Source organism: Micropterus salmoides, unplaced genomic scaffold (assembly GCF_014851395.1).
Source record: "Micropterus salmoides isolate LMB-PRFRI ecotype aquatic unplaced genomic scaffold, ASM1485139v1 Ms_hic_scaffold_1, whole genome shotgun sequence".
In the NCBI taxonomy this organism is placed as follows: Eukaryota; Metazoa; Chordata; class Actinopteri; order Centrarchiformes; family Centrarchidae; genus Micropterus; species Micropterus salmoides.
In genome coordinates, this window is record NW_024040040.1 from 65635965 (window position 1) to 65656120 (window position 20156).

General features: G+C 38.8%; 1 protein-coding gene across 2 annotated transcripts; it reads left to right on the plus strand.

Moving 5' to 3' along the window:
• The first annotated feature begins 180 nt into the window (after window positions 1-180).
• Window positions 181-17316, plus strand: LOC119898770 (MORN repeat-containing protein 4-like). 2 transcript variants are annotated; one of them, XM_038712988.1, is made up of 5 exons: window positions 181-318; window positions 2123-2293; window positions 7689-7803; window positions 10884-10993; window positions 13132-17316. In XM_038712988.1, exons 2-5 carry the CDS (start codon window positions 2128-2130, stop codon window positions 13281-13283), a joined length of 543 nt encoding a protein of 180 aa, XP_038568916.1. In that variant the 5' UTR covers window positions 181-318; window positions 2123-2127; the 3' UTR covers window positions 13284-17316. The 2 variants fall into 2 exon arrangements, with proteins under 2 accessions (XP_038568916.1, XP_038568926.1); XM_038712998.1 differs by having other exon boundaries at window positions 2123-2194.
• Window positions 17317-20156: the final 2840 nt, after the last annotated feature.

The window sequence follows — 20156 nt, forward strand, 5'->3', positions numbered from 1 at the left end:
AAGGCAAGGGCAAACGCCTTAACAGTGGAGCACTCCAGCTAATTAAGTCGTTGAACCCGTTGCCCTCGACAAAGATGTCTCCCGCGGAGGGCTGGACAGCGGAGAAAAGTAGCCAATAGCACGACACTTTGAGTCGAGGTGGATGAATGGCAGCCAATCAGCTCGCCACACCTTGGAGAGACACTGAGGCAACTCTGCCAGAAACTAGCAGCTACGGAAAAAGCGAAATTGTCGCTGAGAGGAGCAGAAATCCTCCAACTGCCGCGTTCGTTTAAGTGATGTAGAGACAAAGGACTGAGTTACTCTTTAATAAAACAGGTAAACCGTTTATTTTCTTTCTGCAGGATAGCTCACTGTGTAGGCTAAGTGTGTGTTTCGGGGGCTGAAAGCTTCATGCCGGCAGGATGAAAGGGATTTGGGCGCCGTTACTGTGGCAACATTAGATGGAGGGATACACACTCCTCCTCCCGTCTAATCTGACAGCGTGGCTGATGGCATTTGGGCAATTATTCAGCCTAACAAACGGGCCTTAGATGTTTTCATATTGTGAAGCTTAATGTGTCTTTGATGCTCCTGTCGGCGGCAGTTTGTTTATAACCTCATTTCGAAACAATAGAGAAGGAGAGGATATCCCTCAGAGAACCACAGTAAACAGCTGATTAACAAATGAGAATGTGTTTGAGCAAAACTGGAAATTTAAAGTGTTAAGCCGCTGCAATAGACAGGAGATAAATGAGATCTCTTATCACAAACAAGAAGCCTAAATGAGTATAATCACACCAGATTTTTCCTGTCACACTATAGGGGCATTACCAATAGGTCATGCATAGGGTTGCACGGTCAGGGAGAACAACAGTGAAGCAGTATTTTAATAGAACATTAGCCTACCCTACACCATATCTGCCGTGTTATAGGCAACTGTAACCCTTCTACAATTTATGGTCAAAAGTATGTGGACACCTCTGTTCACAGGCCAAGTGTATACACACACGTGGTGTATAACGTCCATCAAAACAGCTGCACCCGTTGTTTTACATGTAAGCTGTTGGCATCTCGAGACTTGTCATATTGCAGGGGTTCACGTGTGTCCACTCGTCAGCATAGGCCACTGTCCTCAGTTATCAACTCTCCAAAAGGGCAGCAGTTTAATCATATTCGCTCCCTTGATCGCCACATTCCTGCTACTGTGCCATGACTACTTATGATGTGTCCAGCGTGTGCTTGAGAAGTGGTGACGCTACATGTAGCAAAGCTATAACTACATCACCCAGTAGAAATAGGGTAGTGTAATCTTTATATGATAAGTAGTGCGACCAAATGCTAGATTGCTACATTTTATTTTCTCTCAAAGCACAGAAAGGATAGAAATACTGCTCCGCCACTCATGCAGATTCCTTACCTGCACCGCCTTGTTTTCTGATTCAGGAGAGGATCAAGTAAGTGGGTTGGTTTGACCAAATGGAGCAGAGAGAGCGTGGGGCCGGGGCACACAGGTCATAGGAGAGCTGGTCAGCCTCAGCCTGACTTCAACCTCATCCCACACCTTAGGATGAACTCATGCTGAAACAATTTGTAAATTAACCAATGAGTCAATCAACGGAAGATTAAAGATCAACAATTTGATAATGGATTAATATTTTAGGTCAAACTTTTGCTGTTTCCAGTTTCTCACATATGATCATTTTCTAGTCTTCTGTGTCCTAAGTAAAAGTAACCTCTTTGGGTTGTGGACCTTTGGTCAAACAAAACCAAAGAAATGATGGGCGAGTTCTGACATAGACCTTAAAACCTTTCGGGTAATTGCAAAAAATAATTTGCAGATCAATCTTTACTTGCTGTCCCACTTGGAACTTCAACTGAGAGCCAGGCCTTTTGTGATTTTGTGTGTCATTAATGCACTCATGGCTGAATGGAAGCAAATCCCTGCAGCCAGGTTCCAAAATCTGGCTGCAGAATCTGGGCATTAATATTCCTGCAAACACACCACGTTTATTTCACGGTGGCTTGAAAGGTAGACACATGAACTCCCAGCTCTACACGTGTGTGTCAGAATGTCAGAGCAACAGATGATAAGCTCTAGCTCTTGATGATGGTTTTTGTGTATTGCTGTGTGTGCCGGCAGGACCCATGACCCTGACACGAGGTTCCTTCAGCTACTCCAATGGTGAGGAGTACCACGGCGAATGGAAAGAAGGCAAGACTGACCTGCTCACTCAGCTGTCCATCCTCCATCACTGGCTAAATTTGCATGCAGAACAGAAGTGTTCTTATAATGCCAGACAATTATATGCATGTAAGGCAGAGTGCATGTAAATACCATACTTGTATTTAAGTGAAGAAAGCTTAATTGCAGTAACATATCTGGAGTACTCAGTCTATACAGCTTAATGGCATTTCTTGATCTGAGGTCACATTGAGTATTTGCTCGGAGTACTGCACTGGACAGGAAGTCAGTGCTAGGGTTAGGTTGTAAAATAATACTCATGTAAACTGAACATGTTTAGAGAGTGCCTTGCCTCTGGTACTTTGTTCTATTTACACCTGCAGTCAAAACCAATGACTTATCAGAATCACATCGGTTATCAGTGACAGCAAGCTTGAATGTACATTAAATGCTGAAGTGTGTCTCTTATGTAGGTAGAGCATTAAAAAAAATAAATTTTTTAAGAACTAGCCTAATGTTTTTATCAGTTCTTCAACAAGACAAAGACTGACACACGCCGTGGCCGCTGCAGTTAATTGTCCCCGCAGAGCCAGAGAGGTGTCGTCCTGTCCTAAACATTTTTAAAACATCATAAATATGTCTTCATGCAAACTGCGCCGTACAAATCTCAACCACAGAGTTCCCCACCACATTCACGAGTGCCGTTTCGACAAGTACCAAGGCCGATTTACAGGCGGCCGGTGGGTCATTTAGGTAAATGGTCAATCAGAGAACCTGCATGAAAAAATATATATTAAAAAGTAGTGCATAAAACATCAGACATTGAGGTTATGGGTTTTTTTCTTGTTATGAATACACTTTTGTTAACATTACCAGGTGTACTGATGGTAAGCTATGAAAGTCAGTAATAGAAAACGTCTAGAGTTTGACAGTCAGTTGCAGCCTCCTTTCCAGCATGCTTGCATAAGTCTTCCCAGCAAGGTTAAGCAGTGTGACACCCCGATAATTGGAGGACACCCTCTGGTTTAAAAATTGTAAACCACTGTCCACCAAGCATGTCTACCAAGACAGCCCAACAATATCCAGAGCCTACAGCGTGTCAGAGTGAATCTCGCTTTTTGATTCATTCTCAGATCTCAGTGACGTTTGGCAGAGATTTGGGCAGCGCTTTCCCCAAGTATTTCGTGTGTGTGAGTCAAGTTCAGGAGTTTTTAAAGTGTTTCTTTTACAGCTACACATAGTCTTGTTGCTGGCAGGCCCACAAAACTGCGGCCCCAAATTATGCCTTTGGGTTGAACCCTACCTCGCCTGTTGTTGCTGTGTGTTGTGACTTAAAAACAAACTGTTGTGCAGTGTTTTGGTGTCTGATAAGAATTTAACCCTATTAATCTGTTACTGGATCATATTTCATGTCTCAGTGTACCTTAAACAACCTGCCCCCCATCCACTCGATTGTCAGTATATATGATAATAATTGTGCTAAAAGATAGTTATCTCTAGCTGCTTTTAAGGAATTACCAGAAGGATATCATGTTAGAATGGGGGTTCAGAAGAAAAGTAGGCGTACTGTACGAGAGTCACAATAGCAAAACTAGTCGGCTTTTAAATGAACCAGCACTCGCACAGATTGCATGCCATAGGCAAAAAAAAAAAACAGAAAAAGGTGTCAAACTGAAGTCAGTAACTATACAAGAAAATATACACATGCATGCACACACAGACCATCTGGTGACAGTGAGCCCGCTGAGACAGAATATCACACTACCTAAACTAGTATTTTCAGTCTGACAAAAACACTTAGACAACCTTTAGGGCAAGGTTAAACAAAGAACAAAAGTTTGGCACTAAGGCGGGCGTGAAGCTGCGGGGAGAAACATATGGTCTCTGGACGGTTAGCAAATAACTGTTAAACTGGTTTGGCTGTGATGCTCTGATATGCTCAGTTTTTAAAACACAGCAGTGTGGTTTTTAACACAGACATTTCTAAATGATGACTGGAGAAATAAGTCCACGAATAGAGCTGATGCAGCTCTGTGTTGGCTGTTTGAAACTACCAGGATTTCTTGGCATTGTGTTGACATTTTTGTTACATTTATTATCTTTTAAATACATATATAACTAACATAAATATTCAAACATGTAGTTGCAGTTTTGGAGCTTGCAGTCATATCACATGATCTTCATTGGATAGAGTTTGAAATGTCGATGTCCATTTTCTCTGAGCTCACTCATGGCCTCTCATCCATATTGGTGTAGAAACTGAGGTTGAAAGTTCCTTTTATGAACGAGCAGTTGAGGAAAAAAACCTCCCCACAAGGTTTATCTAGTCACTGTTCTGAGCTTTTAACCATATCACAGGATTTTTTGTCAGAAGATGGAGTTTGACCCTGTGTCATGGAAGTGTTTATGTTCAAATTTCAAAAGCTTTGAGATCAAAAACTTTAGAAAAAAACTTTTTAGCCAATGTGGACAAAAAGTCCTTAAAGTTCCACAAGAAATTCCATCTGAAGACCTTGTGATATGATTAAAAGCCGAGGTTCCCTCTTGACCCCTTGGGAACACAAATCTGTGGTTAAATGTCCTTAACTCAGGTAAATGTATTCCCCCCCCCCTAAAACTTCTTCCTGTATCTCACATATCTCGCACTCGTGTGAAAGTGAAAAAGGCCCTCACGCTTTAATGCTCCAGAAAAAAAGCAAACAGCTTAGAATGTCTTATGACACATTTTCTAACATTGTTCAGGAACTACATTTACTTTTAAGTGTTGCTGTTTTGCATCTTGAACAACGTTCATTCAGCCCAGTTTACATCTAGTTGTTCTTATTTTAATCTTAAAATATGTCAGATTTTATCATGAGAAAGATTTGTTAGACCATATCGAGATATTACTTCCTTTCCTTCCTGGTTCACCAATTTACTTGTAAATTGTTTTGCTTTTTTTTTTACCTGCTGTTAATAACTTTTTAATGAAGTATCTCCCCCTGTTTTTTTACAATTCTATGTGTAAACTGAACTAAAGTGAATGGAAGGGAATATATTTTGCAGCACTTCAAATACCTTTTCCTAAAACACAATTATTTTCTGGCATGTCCCAAAAATGTGTTTTCCCATTCTGTTGATTTTAACACCACATGTTGAATCAACACTGCTGACTCTGCTCTGTAATATGAAATTGTGTGTATGTGTGTGTGTGTTGGGAGGTGTTGTCATGAACACATATTGATGCGTGTCGTGCATTGTGTATCTGCATCCATGCATGTGAAGTCACTGTTTGCACACAAACATGAAGGTGTGTGTCGGACAGAGGTCTACGGTGTCACATGAATAATTCAGTGGAGCGTTGGTTGAAGACAGGGCCGTGGGCTATCAGGTTACAGGAAGTAGGGTGGGTACATCCACAACAGCCGATGCACAGCTAGAAGCCATTTACTACTGTACTTTGCCCATGCAGTCATTTAACATCTATGCATTACCGCTATTGATTGACATAAAAGCCGGACAAATTCAGCTAAACCGTAATTAGCTGGAGACCGTGACCCAACACGAGATTGGACAGAGGCGTTACAAAGGAGCTGAACGACAGATTAGAGTCTGTCTGGAGGGATCAAATCCAAACAGATGGGGAGGAAATTACTGTCCCTTGCTGCAGCAGTCCACTGATAATGTGTCCCTTCAGTAAAAAGTAAGCTGTTAGCTTGATAGCGGTCTGTAAAGCTCATGCTTTTGACACTTGATTTCATTATATTCAGTAACACCATTAATACTTTAACTCTTCTAATGTTTGATGAAAGGCACTGGCCTTGGCATTTGTGGCCAGACGGCCGGGGCCTCTTTTGGCACTCCACAGATTGTTGTATTTCAGCATCTAGTCCGTGAAATTTCTGCCTCAGGCTTGTCAGGGCTCCTGCAGGCTGAAGAGTTGGATTTTAAGCCCCCTTTGGCCTTCTTCTTTACCCATATATACTTAATCGAATCCGGCTTGCACACACACACACACACACACATCTGCACATATGGATGCGGGATGTTTCAGAGGAAGAATGGAAGAGAATGCAGAGCTTCAGATTTAGTTTTGGCCAAATCTCTTCTCCAAATCTCCCGTGAAAACCCTGCTGAGATTAGGCAGTGAGCAGCACTTTAAGCAGCCCTGACAGATGGACTGCCTAATTTACTTTGCCATTAGCTGGGAGCAAGGGACAACACTCACTAGGCTCACCCTTTGCCTCACCCGCTGCCAAGCAGCAGGCCTCCCGTCTTGTAAATCCCAACCCTCTGTTAGGGTTTCTCCCCTCATGAGATCTTCCTCCCTTCTCTCCTCTCAACCACTTTCATGCCACTTGGCAAGCTCACAGTGAATCCTCACTTACTATGAGGAACCCCGGACCTCCTCAGTCCGTGTCCAACTGTGCCTCAAATGCAGTTATTCTCTTAATTCCTGCTGGGCCTGCTAATGGAGGTTGGCAAAGAGAAATGCTTACTTCTTTTCCTCCCGGTCTACTTTGAACGTCATGCTCCTGATTCTGGAAATGAGTCGCAGAATTAGAGGGAAAATTGGGTCTCATTTCTGTGGGAACATTTTAAGAGGCTTAAAAAATTAAAATCATCATCTGTTTTCTTAAATATTTCTAAATCAAATCTAAAACCAATTTGTTTCAACCTTATAAAATGTTTTACTTGCATTTTTGGGTTCATTGTGTGTGTTGACACTAACCATGTACGTCACAAGCTGTAGAAAAACATCTGGGATATCACCCACATACAGTATTTCTGAAGGGACGTGTTTAAGCACGTGGTGGAAGATGGTGCAAAGAGGAAATATTTAGAGAAGATGCTGAGATCAGATGACAAACTGCAACACATAATCCTAAAGTGCACAAAAGTAATACTGGAAAAAAGTACTGGATTTTTGAGTTTTATGCTGTCCTTTTAAAGTTTAATGCATAATAGCAATAGGTCGGCCAATATTCATTTTTAAAAACCTAATCACATCCCTCAAAAATGTATTATTTCACAGATATTCTATAATAGTTAACTTCTTTATCAGAGTTTAACTTTTTTTAATTGTTATGAAAAATAAATAAAAACATTTAAACAACAAAACAAAAATCACACTTGTTTTGTTGTTTTTGTACATTTAAATGAAACCTGTAAAACATGAATCTACTACTATGTTTTACCAATGTGTATACAAGATATACACATTGTCATACTATATTTTTGGCTGTACTTTGGATACTTGGGTAGATGTTCTTTTTTGGCATGCTGAGTCATACTTTGTGATTCTTTGGGGTTTCATTTTTACTTCAGTATTGTTCTGTTTTATTGTACTTTTTAATTTGTAATTTAATTTTTTGTTAAATTAATTTTGTAGTGAAATTTTGTATTATATTACTAAGTACATGTTTGTGGTACTATGCTTTTTATGGTTTATGTCACTAGAAGCATTTATTTATTTGTTTAAATAAACTGAACCTAGTCTGTCAAAAGCAGTTTATTTAAACTAAGTGTGTGTTTGCTGCTGCAGGTCTGCGTCATGGCCTGGGTCAGCTGACCTTCAGCGATGGGACGTGCTACACTGGTCAGTTTGAGAACGGCCTCTTCAATGGCTGTGGGGTGCTGGTCTTTCCTGATGGTTCTAGGTCTGTGCTCTACTTCCTGCTTCCCTGACCTTTGACTGTTTAAAATTAAATCACTTTAAGAATATTAGAATGGTTGATCTAATGTTACAGAAGTCAAATACCTCTTCTGCTTTGTCATCATCTTCTGCTTTTGTTTGTTTAATTTTTATTTAGAGAGTTACTCTCAAATATATTGTATATATATATATATAATATTATAATATTACCTGGCAAACATTTTGCTTGGCCCTATCACAGCTACGCAGAGCCCAAGTTGATGTCTTAAAATGTCATGTTTTGTTCAATTAAGAGTCCAAAACCCAAAGATATTCAGTTTACACTGATATGACACAAAAAGATAAATTCCTGAGCCAGAACCAGAAAATGTTTGGCCTTTTTAAAATTTTTTTTTTTGCTTTAAAAACTAGAAAAATTATGAATTGATAGTCGACGATAATTGTTCTGCCAATTAACCAAGTGTTTCAGCTTTAGTTAACTTTTTCCATAAAAGGCCCCAACTATGCACTTAATGTCAGTTTGAAACCCCTGACCATGGTGCACTGTAGGGCTGCAACGAAAGATTATTTAAATCATTCGGATTATTCAGTTGATTGTTTTGCAATTAATCGATTAACTGTTCAGTCTATAAGATGAAGATGGTGAGTGTCCCAAAGCCAACAATGTTATAAAACAGCAAAAGCAACAAATCCTCATATTTTAGAAGCTGGAAACAGAGAATGTTTTGTCAGGAGTTATGCTAGAACCCAGATGCAGACATGGAGACAATGCAGCGGTTAAACAGAGAAGCAGGGAATCTCCTTCCAAGCAGTGGAATGTGAGGGCTGGCTGGTGTGGCTGGAAAGGTTGGATCTCAGCGTTGAGAGATTTGGGACTGGCAGGCAGGCAGAGCAGGTAGAGCAGGTGATCTGGAGATAGGCAGAGAAAAAATAGTAAAGGCAAACTAGTAACTAGATTTACAGGCTTAGAGCTAGATGCTAAAGTAGACCTACGGTACACGACTTAACAATCCGGCAGGGACTGGAAGTCAGGTCTCTCCTTAAGAAGAGGTAGGGATGGCTGATCAGGAACAGTTGCGTGATTGCCAGCAGGTGCAGCCAGTGCCAACTCAGGAACCCAGACATGCCCAGGATTCAAAAACTGAGAGAAGGGAGAGAAGAAAAGCAGAACAAAAACACACCAAGCACGCCTCACCTAAAAGGAAAAATCTAATCAAAACACACTCACTCAGTCCCAAAGTCAGGTGAGAGACGCAGGGTTCATGACATGTTTGTTGTTTTTGTTTGAAACATTGTTAAATTATCATGAATATTAATAATAATATATAAGTTTCATCATTAACATACATTATATTATGAAATTAAGATTAATGTTGTTCCTCAAATGTAAGTCATTTAGGAAAAAAGCGTCAGCAAAATGATAAATAGAGATCATTCGTTTGTATATATGTAGTGTGTTGAAGAAATCCTTCGGAGTTGCGCTTTCATCTCCTTTACATTTTGAAAGTTTTTTCTTGCTGTAATGTTGGCTGTGGATCATTCCAGAGCAAACAGAAACATCTGCTTCTTTTATTTATTTATTTTTCTATCAGAAAATCATTTCATTTAATGATGTGACCCTAACACATACAGAAAAAAATCCTCCCCACTTCAGATTTTCTGTTTTTCAATTTTGAGTTTTTCATCAGTGGTGCCTGTTCAAGGCCATCTTTTGTATTGTTACTTGAGAAAAGACTGTTTATAATTCTTCATGTAATTCTTAAAGGGTTTTGGAAGCAATAAAACATTTTTTTAAGGTGTTAATGAATATACAGCAATATTTTGAGTATCAAATAGACTTGATAGGAGGCTCTGAAAAGTTTGTAGCTTGCTGCTTCACAGAGAGCAGCTGGTGCAGTCAGCTTCGATTCACAACTAGAAAACGAGTGTTATTTGAAAAAGAAGAGAATCTCCGGTTGAACTGTTGGTGTTTTGGGCATCAAGATGCAGCTGAATGTTGTTGGTTGTTTTGCTGTGCCAGGCCAAGTATGACTCCAATCATTTTTAAATCAATTTGGCTTTAAGTTAATAACATTCTATTATTACTAATTATTATTATAAAGCAAGACAGTTTGTGCATATTTCCCTGTCGATGTTTGAACACTGAAATGTTCTGCTCTCTGGTGGCAGTTCAGTCAGAGCTATCACTTTGTGGCTGTTTGACATTCAAGTGTTGGTACATTGTATTCATCGTGTTTGTGTTAGATTTTTCACTTTAATCCACAGTATTTTCTCTCAGGTGTCAGTAAAATTCAGTGGAACTGAAAGCTCTAAACTTGTAATATATACAGTGACATATGTACATACATGTAAATACATAAAAAAATGTATAGATGTACAGTACCATAGATGAGTTTGTTGTGCTGCATCACATACTGTATTGGCTGTGTTGTGATATTATTATCACTTTGTTGTATCTTGAGTTCCTTATGTTGTAGTTATGTCTCTTCTGCTCTGCAGCGTTTCTGTTTACTCTAATTTACTGGTTCTACACTAGCAGATTGTAGAGTAATAAAATTTATAAAACTGCAGCTTTGGTCACTTTTTAGGTGTGTGATGGTGTTTTATATTTTCCTGCTGCCTTTCTAAGGTTTAAATGTTTAAAGCTAGGGCTGGCAATTCATTTCAGAAGCATGTATCTGTGGCTGTCACAGGACTGTGATAAGCACGGCCAATCATAATTTTATTCGGGCCGAATGAAATTAATGTCTAGCCTACCTGTCTACCTGTGTGCCCTGCACATGAAAATGGGTTTTGGGGGAGTGTCTTCAGAGGGAGGCCTGAAGGGAGTGGGTGGGATTTTTTCAGTTGGATACTTTTAAAATCCAGCTGCCCCTTGCTAGTTTCTCAGAGTTGCTTAGCCTCGCTTTAAGTAAAGTATTCATATTTTTCATTTTCATCTAAAATTCATGGAAAAAATACAACAGTCAAACCTCAGTTATGCATTCCTCATGCTTTTGAAAAAAGCTCTTTTCCTCACAATTCTTAAATTAAGATGCTCTTTTGTAGCTAACTTTTTTCTTCTGTTTGTGACTGTTTCTGTAGGTATGAAGGTGAATTTGTGCAGGGCAAATTTCAAGGCGCCGGCGTCTTCACTCGCTTCGAAGGGATGAGGTTTGAGGGCGAGTTTAAAAGCGGCTGTGTGGACGGCTACGGTAAGACTTCACTACTCAACTCAATTTCCTCAGAAAGTTACAAATTAAACCAGAATGTTTTTATTCTTAAGATATTGTTGTAATAGTTAAATTTTGAATGCAGCGAGGCAGGTGATATCTCACACATCACTGGTCTGAAGACACCTCAGATCCAATTTGGATAAAGCTCATATGGATTATGGAGTATTCTGGCATTTTAAAAAATGACATCAAGCATTCCTAATAGTCATTCTATCATTGGAAAGTAAAAATGTAGAACTTTAAAAGGCTTATTGTAACAGAGGGATCGCGCATCGGAAGATAACATTTCTTGAGGTTTGAGATTTCATAACCTCAATTTGGCAACCTTTGACTAGAGTTTTTGCTGCACTTTAATGTTTTGTTCAGCTTTATGCTTTTTATAATTGTGTCACTTCTCACAAATGAAGAAAAGTTTTCAGTCTCACATTGTTACAATGTTCGCTCTGTTCTTAGTTCTGATACCAAACGTTTTACATACTTTTTGATTATATTAAACTGTTAAACATGTTAATTGTCTCGTTTGAAGCCCCCAGTGTGCCTGCACTCAAGAGTCTGGAAGTAATCAACACATTTTTATTTGAAGGCTGCTGGGTGGCCATGGCAGAACAATGGATCAGTGTGACAGCTGACTAATTTTTGTGCTTTGTAAAAATAGAGGTGAAACATGAAGATTCCTTCATCAAATCAGAGCTGGGCCAAGTGGTATTTTTTAAGGAAAGGATTCACTCCTAAATGTTTTTTATGCAGTTTAAGTTCAGGTAACAGTTAACCCTAACCCCTTGTATGAAAGAAACATGTACTCAAACAGAAAATTATGGTACTGAAACACTTTCTTTCTTGACAGTTTTTTCAGGTTCATATTCTCTTTACTCCTGTAGCTTCAAATCTTCGGATTTCTTAAACCTTCTCTCCTAAAATGTATTGTTATATGCAAAACCTTGGCATTAGCTAATGCAAATTGTAGATCACGTGATATCACCATTTGTTTTCCTTTATATACCATCCTCTAAAATGTGAGAAACAGTTTTATAGTTATGTTAAGGGACCTTGTTAAGAACTTGTTTAAGGTTAACAAACAATTGTGGTTCACTGATGAAAAAGTAATTACATCCCTGCTTGCGCTTTGCGGCAGCGAAGACTTTCTTAATACATTACTATGATCTTTTCCTAACCTTAAAGAAATAGTCTGACATTTTGTGAAATACACTTATTTGCTCTCTTGCTGAGAGTTAGAAGATCAGTCTCCTCTCTCGTGTCTCTACGGTAAATATGTAGCTGGAGTCAGCAGACAGTTATCTGAGTGTAGCATACAGATTGAAAATGGGGGAAAAGCTTGCCTGGTTGCCAGTGCACAATGCATGTTTTCTTCAAAAACGAAAATATCTTGTAAATGACGTGAAGACTTTTGTTTATAACCAGATCACTCAGGTAACCTGATTATGAACAATGCTACTCCAGTATCCCAGAATATATTGTGTCAGCTGTTTGATGAAGTGAGGTTTAGTATTTGTTTCTTTTTATTAAGAGCACTAAGTCTGGTTACTTTAAACATTTTGAAAAGGTGCAATGGCCGATGCTGATATTTAGGGAGCAGAGTGGCTGATATATAATGCCAAAATCTAAACAAAGTATAGGATAGAATAATTCTATTATTCCGTGCAGGGTATGATCTAAAATACATTATCTCAGTCAGTAATATGATGTTTTAGATGGATTTTTTTTATTAGTTAAATAAAAAAATACATTGGGTTCTGCTGTAGATTTCATAACATGACTGGTGTTCAAGGGAGAGTGTGGTACAGTTTGTCAGAAGTGATAACATTCAGCTGCATTATTCTCTAAGGTATAGTATGTATTTAAAGCTATCCAGTAATGGATTTAGATTTATGGTAGGCGAAACATGTTAACATTTAAAAACAATGATTTAGGGCTCAAAATGAACTCTTTCACCAAAACTCACAAGGAGGAGCGCCAACATCGTTCCACAGCAGCCACAGCAGACATTTTTTGTTTATCAGCCTTGTGAGTGCAGGAATCAATGGATGCGGATCATCTCAGAATGCCAGATATTGATCGATAAATTGATTTATCACTTACAAGGATTCTGTCTGGTTCAGGAGTGCTGACGTTTTCGGACAGAGGCCCCGGCGGCGGCGGCAGCCATGAGGGCCTGTTTGAGACCAACCAGCTGGTAAGGAGGGAGAACAGCCAGGGAGCTGTGCAACGAGCGCAAGCAGCAGCCGCCAAGGCCCGAGCTCTGGCCATGTGACCTGGACTACATCAACCACAGTGCCCCACTACCAGGATCATCCTCCTCCCTTCATCCTCCTCTTGGTTTGAACAGCTGATTATTATTGATGAAGAGATTAATTTAATAATTTTCTTCAGTTTCCTTGTGATGCAGTTTGTTTGACTCCTTTAATTTAACATGTAAAGCATTTTTTAAAGATTTTTGTGTAGCATTTTTTTTAAAGATTTTGTTCTTTCACATATCATTTTCTTTCTCACATCTATACCCTGCAGTATTCTCTGGAGCAAAAAACAGTGGCTCCAGTAAGATGATATGTAGGGGCTGTATAGAAAGCCACTGATTCAGGATCAGTTGAGCCGAACACAGATTAAACACACTGGTGCTAAATCTGCTTCAGGCTTATCTGACCTGACAAAACACAACTCTAGATTCAAAAGTGCAAAAGATCTTTTTCCAGTAAACACTGATTTGGTGATTTTCACGTCCAGACATCTGTTTAAATTGGGCTAAATTTAGTTAAAAGGTTTCAGTTTTTCAGAAATCTAGTTTTGATAGCATTGAATCCACTTATCAAATCTGAATTCTATCAAATCCCTAGTTGAATCGCTTATTGATTCTAATTAGGTTCAGTTTTAAAGTTATGAATTACTAAAACTCAAAGAATGAATTTAGGCCTGTACTTATATTTTGTTCCCTCAGAAGGAAGAACTTTTTTAGTGGCAGCCTAATTAATGTTGAAAACTTGTGGCTACAACCCGAAAATGAAATGAGGTGCATAAGATAAAAATGTGTCTGACGAGTTGAAATAACAGCTGGAGCTTACTTTCTTCGCACACCTTATCATTAACAAGTCACTTGCTGTAAATTGTGGAGGTCCCAATTAAAAACTAAAAAGTTTATATCATGTGCATAAACGATTCTGACTCCTGAAACTGCAGTGACGAGATCTGTGAGATCGTTTCTGTAGAGAAGAGGCACCACTCTGTTGTTCTGGTTACACTGCAAATACTGTAGTGAAGGTGGGGCTTTATTGTCTATTGCATATTAACCAGACAACAGCAAGAAATACAATTTTAGCTTGATGTAGTTTCTTACACAATTTACTTTAATTAGTGACGGCTAATATAACCTGCAGTTGGTGATGTTTTGTCATTTTGACCTGAGTGTGTCATATGCTGTACAGATAGAAAAGGCCTTTGAGGCAAAGTAATAATTTGAGCTATATAATTAAATTTTTGTGTGTAGGTGACAAAGAGCGTTCGATTTAGACCGAGCATGCACAAATTTCAGTTTGTCTACAGAAACAGCATACAGTGCAACAAATGTGGTGGAAAGATTTTCCAAAAATTGAATGAGGGAAAATAAATTTGAGCAGGAAGTTATTTTATTTAACTAAACTCTTATCAAAATAACTGGCACTTGTCTCTGTTTTCCCTATAGTTAATACCATATTATGTTCTTTGCATAAGACTTCCTAGGAACTTAAAAACTAAAATGTAAAACCTGACCAAACTTTCTTTTCAACTAAATATAGACATCAAAATATATTTTAGCCCTCAAATTGCCAAATGAGTGCTTACTGGGTTTCCTGCCTTCCTGTTAAAAGACACATTTGTTCTGACATCTTGACCTCTTATTGGTGCTGTAGTATTTAAATATAAATTGTTTACGTTGAGTTAGCAAGATGTCAGATGGGTGTAGATCTTGGCTAAAGTAAATGTGAGTAGTATATTTTGTTGTTTTCTTTCACTCAGTGCCATTACAGCTCAGTCTGATTACAGATCAGTGTGAAAATCCCCCTCAGTGCCAACCACACAGTGCCAACAGGCTGCAGCTGATCCAGAATCAGTGGCTGTCATGAGAGTGGATGTTGGGGAGGATGTGGAGGATGGGGATGAACAGCTGAGAGGAATGGGAGTACAGGCGGTGTTGCAGACTGCAGTAATGAGTGCAATTTCTGTTTTGGAGGTGCAATTTCATAATAATGTGCAATTTCCGAAAGAAAGATTCCCGTTCCAGCAGGTTTTACATTCGAAGATGACAAACTGGCTGCATTGTCAGCAAAAGAGGCTTTGTTGGTCACAGAGATGCTCGTCTGAGAAATAGAGACTGGGAGTCAAAAGACTCTCTGAACCGCGAAGGGTTTCATTCCAGAAATACATGATCACTTTTTCACATGAAATTCAATACACTACTGTCTTGTAGGCAAAAATCTAAAGATCATTTGTAATTTTTATCAGGAATTCATAACATGCTTTACCTTAATGTCAGGATCAGTTTACCAAAACAAGACTTGATTGATGATTATTTCAAATGTTTTTTCATGTGTTTTTGTAATGAAACTCTTTCTTTCACCTTGGGAGGCAAAAATGCTCACGTCCACTTTATACAGCTTGTTTTTTCTACTTTCCACATCCCTGATTAATGATGTCACTTTCAATGTGTAGTGTTTGTGTATAAAGCACCATAAATTACCCTACCCCCCTCAAAAGAGCAAAACAAAACAAAAAAAAAAAGTGTGTAAACATCACTGTTGTGAACTTAAAACTTGTGATAAGCTCTAACTAACACATATTTCATGCATGTTGTGCCTGCTGGGAATCAGCATCTGTCTGTGTAATGAGACTGGTGTGTAGACGTGCCGTGTGTGTGTGTGTGTGTGTGTGTGTGTGTGTGTGTGTGTGTGTGTGTGTGTGTGTGTAGTCATGCTGTTTTGGGTTGATGGGTGGGTGGGATATTAAATGGGAAATGGAGTTAATTGTCGGTTATGTGATTATCTCAGAGTGCGATTAATTTAGGATATGGTTTCGGGGGCTGATGTCTTCCCCACTGACCAATTTGACAGTGACAACGAAAACTGTCGGAATGATAGAGGCATGTCACACCTTTTAATTGGCTCTGGGATTCAAGCAGAGACACTATTAAATGGAGCTGACTGTTGCCTATAGCTGAGGTGGTTTTCAGACCTGGGGGTGTGATATGCACTTCAGTAATCTGTCAGTCTTAGACACGGTTGTTTTTTTTTTTTACCATTGTTCTTTATTTAACGCTACGATCCCACGTTCTTTCACAGTTTGAGAAAACATTTAGGGATCATGTAACCCTTTAAAACGCACCTTAAACTCTCAACTTGAAAAGTTGCCGTTTGATATTAACATAAAAGCAGCAGTCGTCATCTGTAACACTGTCCATAGTCGATATGACTGATTTCATGTTTCACTGTGATGAGTATCCATGATGGAGGATGGTGCAGAAATCCACCCTAAAACAGAATTTCCTTCCACCTTGGAAAGGCAATTGATTAAAACCCGCAAAAAGCAAGGTCTCAAATGAGCTGAGAATATTTCTGTCAATATAATTTCTTTGTGAACTCTATCATGCTGAATATAGAGACACTTTATCAATCTGCTGTATTGACTAAAATAAGAGAACGGCTCAAAGCCAGGTATACAGTGGAAAGCATCTTTTTTCATGGACGTTGGCACATTTTCTGCTTCAGCTGTTCGAGCGAAGATGAAACAAAACAACCACAGGAGACAACCAGGAAGGAGCCTCAAATTTAAATATATTATCAAAAGGGCAAAATGTATACAGACCTGGGCTGTATTTTTAAGGACAGGACACAACTGTAATGTTCACAAATATTCTGAAAGATCATTGGAATAATATTTGAATTGTTTATTTGTCTTCAACTCATCCAATGTAATTGTAAGACTAAAGGAACAGTTCCAGATTGGGGAAATAAGTTTATTTGCTTTTTAGCCGAGACTTATACCACGCTCATGTTTGAAACAGCCGCTTCCAATCTTTATGCTATGCTAAGCCACTGCACTCTGGGTAAGAAAATAAAGTGTCTATCTAAAATTTCAGACCATTCCTTTCAGCTTAAACAAAGGAAGTGTCCATATTTTTAGAAATTAATAGTACATGCCAACCTATTTGGCTCCTATTTGGATTACACAACATAAATATGTACAGAAAGATGAAGTTCAGGAAGTGATTTTCTTTGTAACAACTCATTATAGACGTGAAATGAAACTCTATCTGAAAATTCTGTTTTAGAAGTGATTTCACATCCTGGGAGACTTAATGCCTTTTAAATGGGTTATTTTAACAAAACATGTCGATTTTGAGATGCTATTTTTCGTCTTCATTCTATTATTGTTGTTTTTTTCCCCACATATCTTCATTTGAATGTAAAATTAGATTTTTATTCTCTGTGTATTTCAAGAGGCAAAGCCTGAGTCTGTGTTGAGAAAGAACTTCTGTCACTTATTCTACACACATGAGGACCGGAGATGTACAGTAATCAGTCATTATTTTCATTAGTTCCAGTGTTCACCTCTCACTCGCTTTCACACACAAACACACACACACACACACACACACACACTCAAGCCTGTGCCGGCCTTCATGGCATAAACAAAACCAAACACATTAAAATAATCACCACTATAATGAGAAAATAAGGAAAGCATGGCTCTAGAAATGTTGTTCAACAAGTGAACTGGGGGGAAAAAAATGTCATGAACGACCCAGAGGGAGTTTAACAAGTGCCTGAACAAAAACCTTATTCTACTGTGCTTTGAATACTTTGAATACTGTTTGGCTACGACTGTTTTACAAACCGTGTCACAGATTTTTTTAAAGCTATTTGTCTTTTTTCTGCGTAACGAAAAAAAGTAAGAAAAGCAGTGTGGGGGTGGAGAACAGTGGTCGACCGGTATATCACAGTCTGCTGAGATTACAGCCTGATGATTCGACCCACTCATTGCTTTGGGCTCAGTTTTGGGCAGAACAGCTGATTTCAAATATTTAGAAGACGGAAAGTAAAACACTAGATTTAATTAAATCTTTTAAAATAATAATAATAATTTTACTTATTATTGAGGAACTGTTTTGATTTTCAACAACAGGAAAGAAGAAATGGGTCCAACAGGTCCCACATTATCTAGCAGTCACAATTTTATTTTAATATACACCACAACTCTAAATAAGAATAAGATTTACCAGGCGGAGGGGGTCTAATTAAAGACACTATTGAGTTGCATCATAGGAATTGTAAGATCCTCTGCTGCTAGAATTTTGACCAACATTTCTTGTAGTCCTACAGCTGTATAGAAGTGCAATTCTAAATTGCTGGATAACCATTTTAAAGGGGATATTTGTTGAGCTATTAAAAGACTGATTAAGCTCCATATAGTACTGGACTCTGATTGGCTGAAAGGAACAGCTCTGCAAATTCAAATTCAGTAATTGTTGATCCAAGGGACCCAATCAGGACACAGTCCACTGATAAAATGTTCACCTCAGTTAATGTGAGAAATACATTTTTGAAAATAGAACTTTATAAATGGAAATCAGTTAAAGGTTATTCCCGACTTAGGACGTGACTCAGGTGTCATAAATGACATACTGTGGACAGAAGTTTAGAGCTCTTATCAAAGAGATGATTGTTTCTGTTCAGTCAGGAGATTAATGATCAATTTCCAAATCTTGAATTTAGCTTGGAACTGCAGATTTTTTCATTTAAAGTAATCAAAAGCTAGTGTTACATATATTTGAACATGTAGACAAAGTGGACAACTGCACCTAAACTACTGACAGCTGAACATACCTTTTAAAAAATTCTGGTAAATAAAATCCAGATAATGTGGGACCTTTTGAACGAACCCTCTGACACACGTGTTGTATGTTTCACACGGGGCTTTGTCCCTGTTTTGGCACCTTTAAACACACAAAAAAAAGCATCTGAACACTGAAACCTGAGGCCCGTTGTTATCACAAAGCCATAAAGTCACTTGTCGTCGTTTCTGATGAATTTGTTGATGATGTTGAAGATGATGATGTCACGGAATAAGTGGAAATGAATCCGCAGAGGAACAATAAATAAAATGCATGAAATTCAACTGGTATACAAGCTTTTTCTTTTTCTTGTGTTTTTACTGAGCAGAGGTGCGAGAGGCCACGGGGAGACATGAAACACTGAAACAACGGAACAATGAAAGGTACACAGAACCACAAGTCAACACACATATGGAGGGATTTTGAACTCTGATCACACATCTCGGCAGGTCTAGTGATTATTTGTGGAGCTCGGCTGTCAGAAACCCCCCTCCTGCTCTCCCCCTGCTCAGTCCTCCCCTCCCCCCACCCACTCTCTACTGTCACTAAAATAGCTTTAAGGTGTGTTTAGGTTGGACTTTAACCCCTCCGCCTATTTCGTCTCCTTGGCAACCGTCCAGAGTTGCCTTAATTTGTATCATCTCAATCTCAAGTGCTGCAGCAGTTTTGCCTATTTGCCCCTAATCATGGAGCTTGTTGCCATGGCAAAGTATTTAAATTTCTGTGCAGATCATCTTCACCTAACACACCAGAAGTGGCAGCTGTTTATGTGTGTATTCTTTTGTTCCGTTCACTAAAAATTAATTCCTTCATCCCCTGAACTCGTGGTTCATATCTGACTCTCTTTCTTAAAATTCATTTTCCAAAACATATGATTTCGCATCGCTCTTCTGCTGCTAATTCCACAGGGAAGGGATCTCCTATTTTCTATTTCACGCCTTCCTTAAAGAGAGAAGGCTTTGTCTGTTATCTTATCAGTGAAGCTTCACGGCTCCCAAAAGCTTTGGCCATGTTTAGAGAGGAAGTGCACACCGCATACTGATAAGAGAGGCCTGGCACTGCAGGGACCCACACTGTCACTGCACAATCAACTGCAAGAAATAAAAACTGGCAGTATGATGGGGGAGGTGAATTTTGCAAGGTTTTAATTGCTATGGATTTCCACCACTCACAATGGCACATTTGGGACTTTGTGTATGTTTGAGTGTAAACATGCATGCATGAGTGCGTTGAGAGAGATATATAATAGGTGTATTCATCTGCTAA

Coding starts and splice junctions, on each gene's coding strand:
- LOC119898770 (XM_038712988.1), top strand. CDS start 2,128: ATGACCCTGACACGAGGTTCCTTCAGCTACTCCAATGGTGAGGAGTAC. Junction 2,294..7,688: donor TGCCAGACAATTATATGCAT/GTAAGGCAGAGT, acceptor TTGCTGCTGCAG/GTCTGCGTCATGGCCTGGGT. Junction 7,804..10,883: donor GTCTTTCCTGATGGTTCTAG/GTCTGTGCTCTA, acceptor CTGTTTCTGTAG/GTATGAAGGTGAATTTGTGC.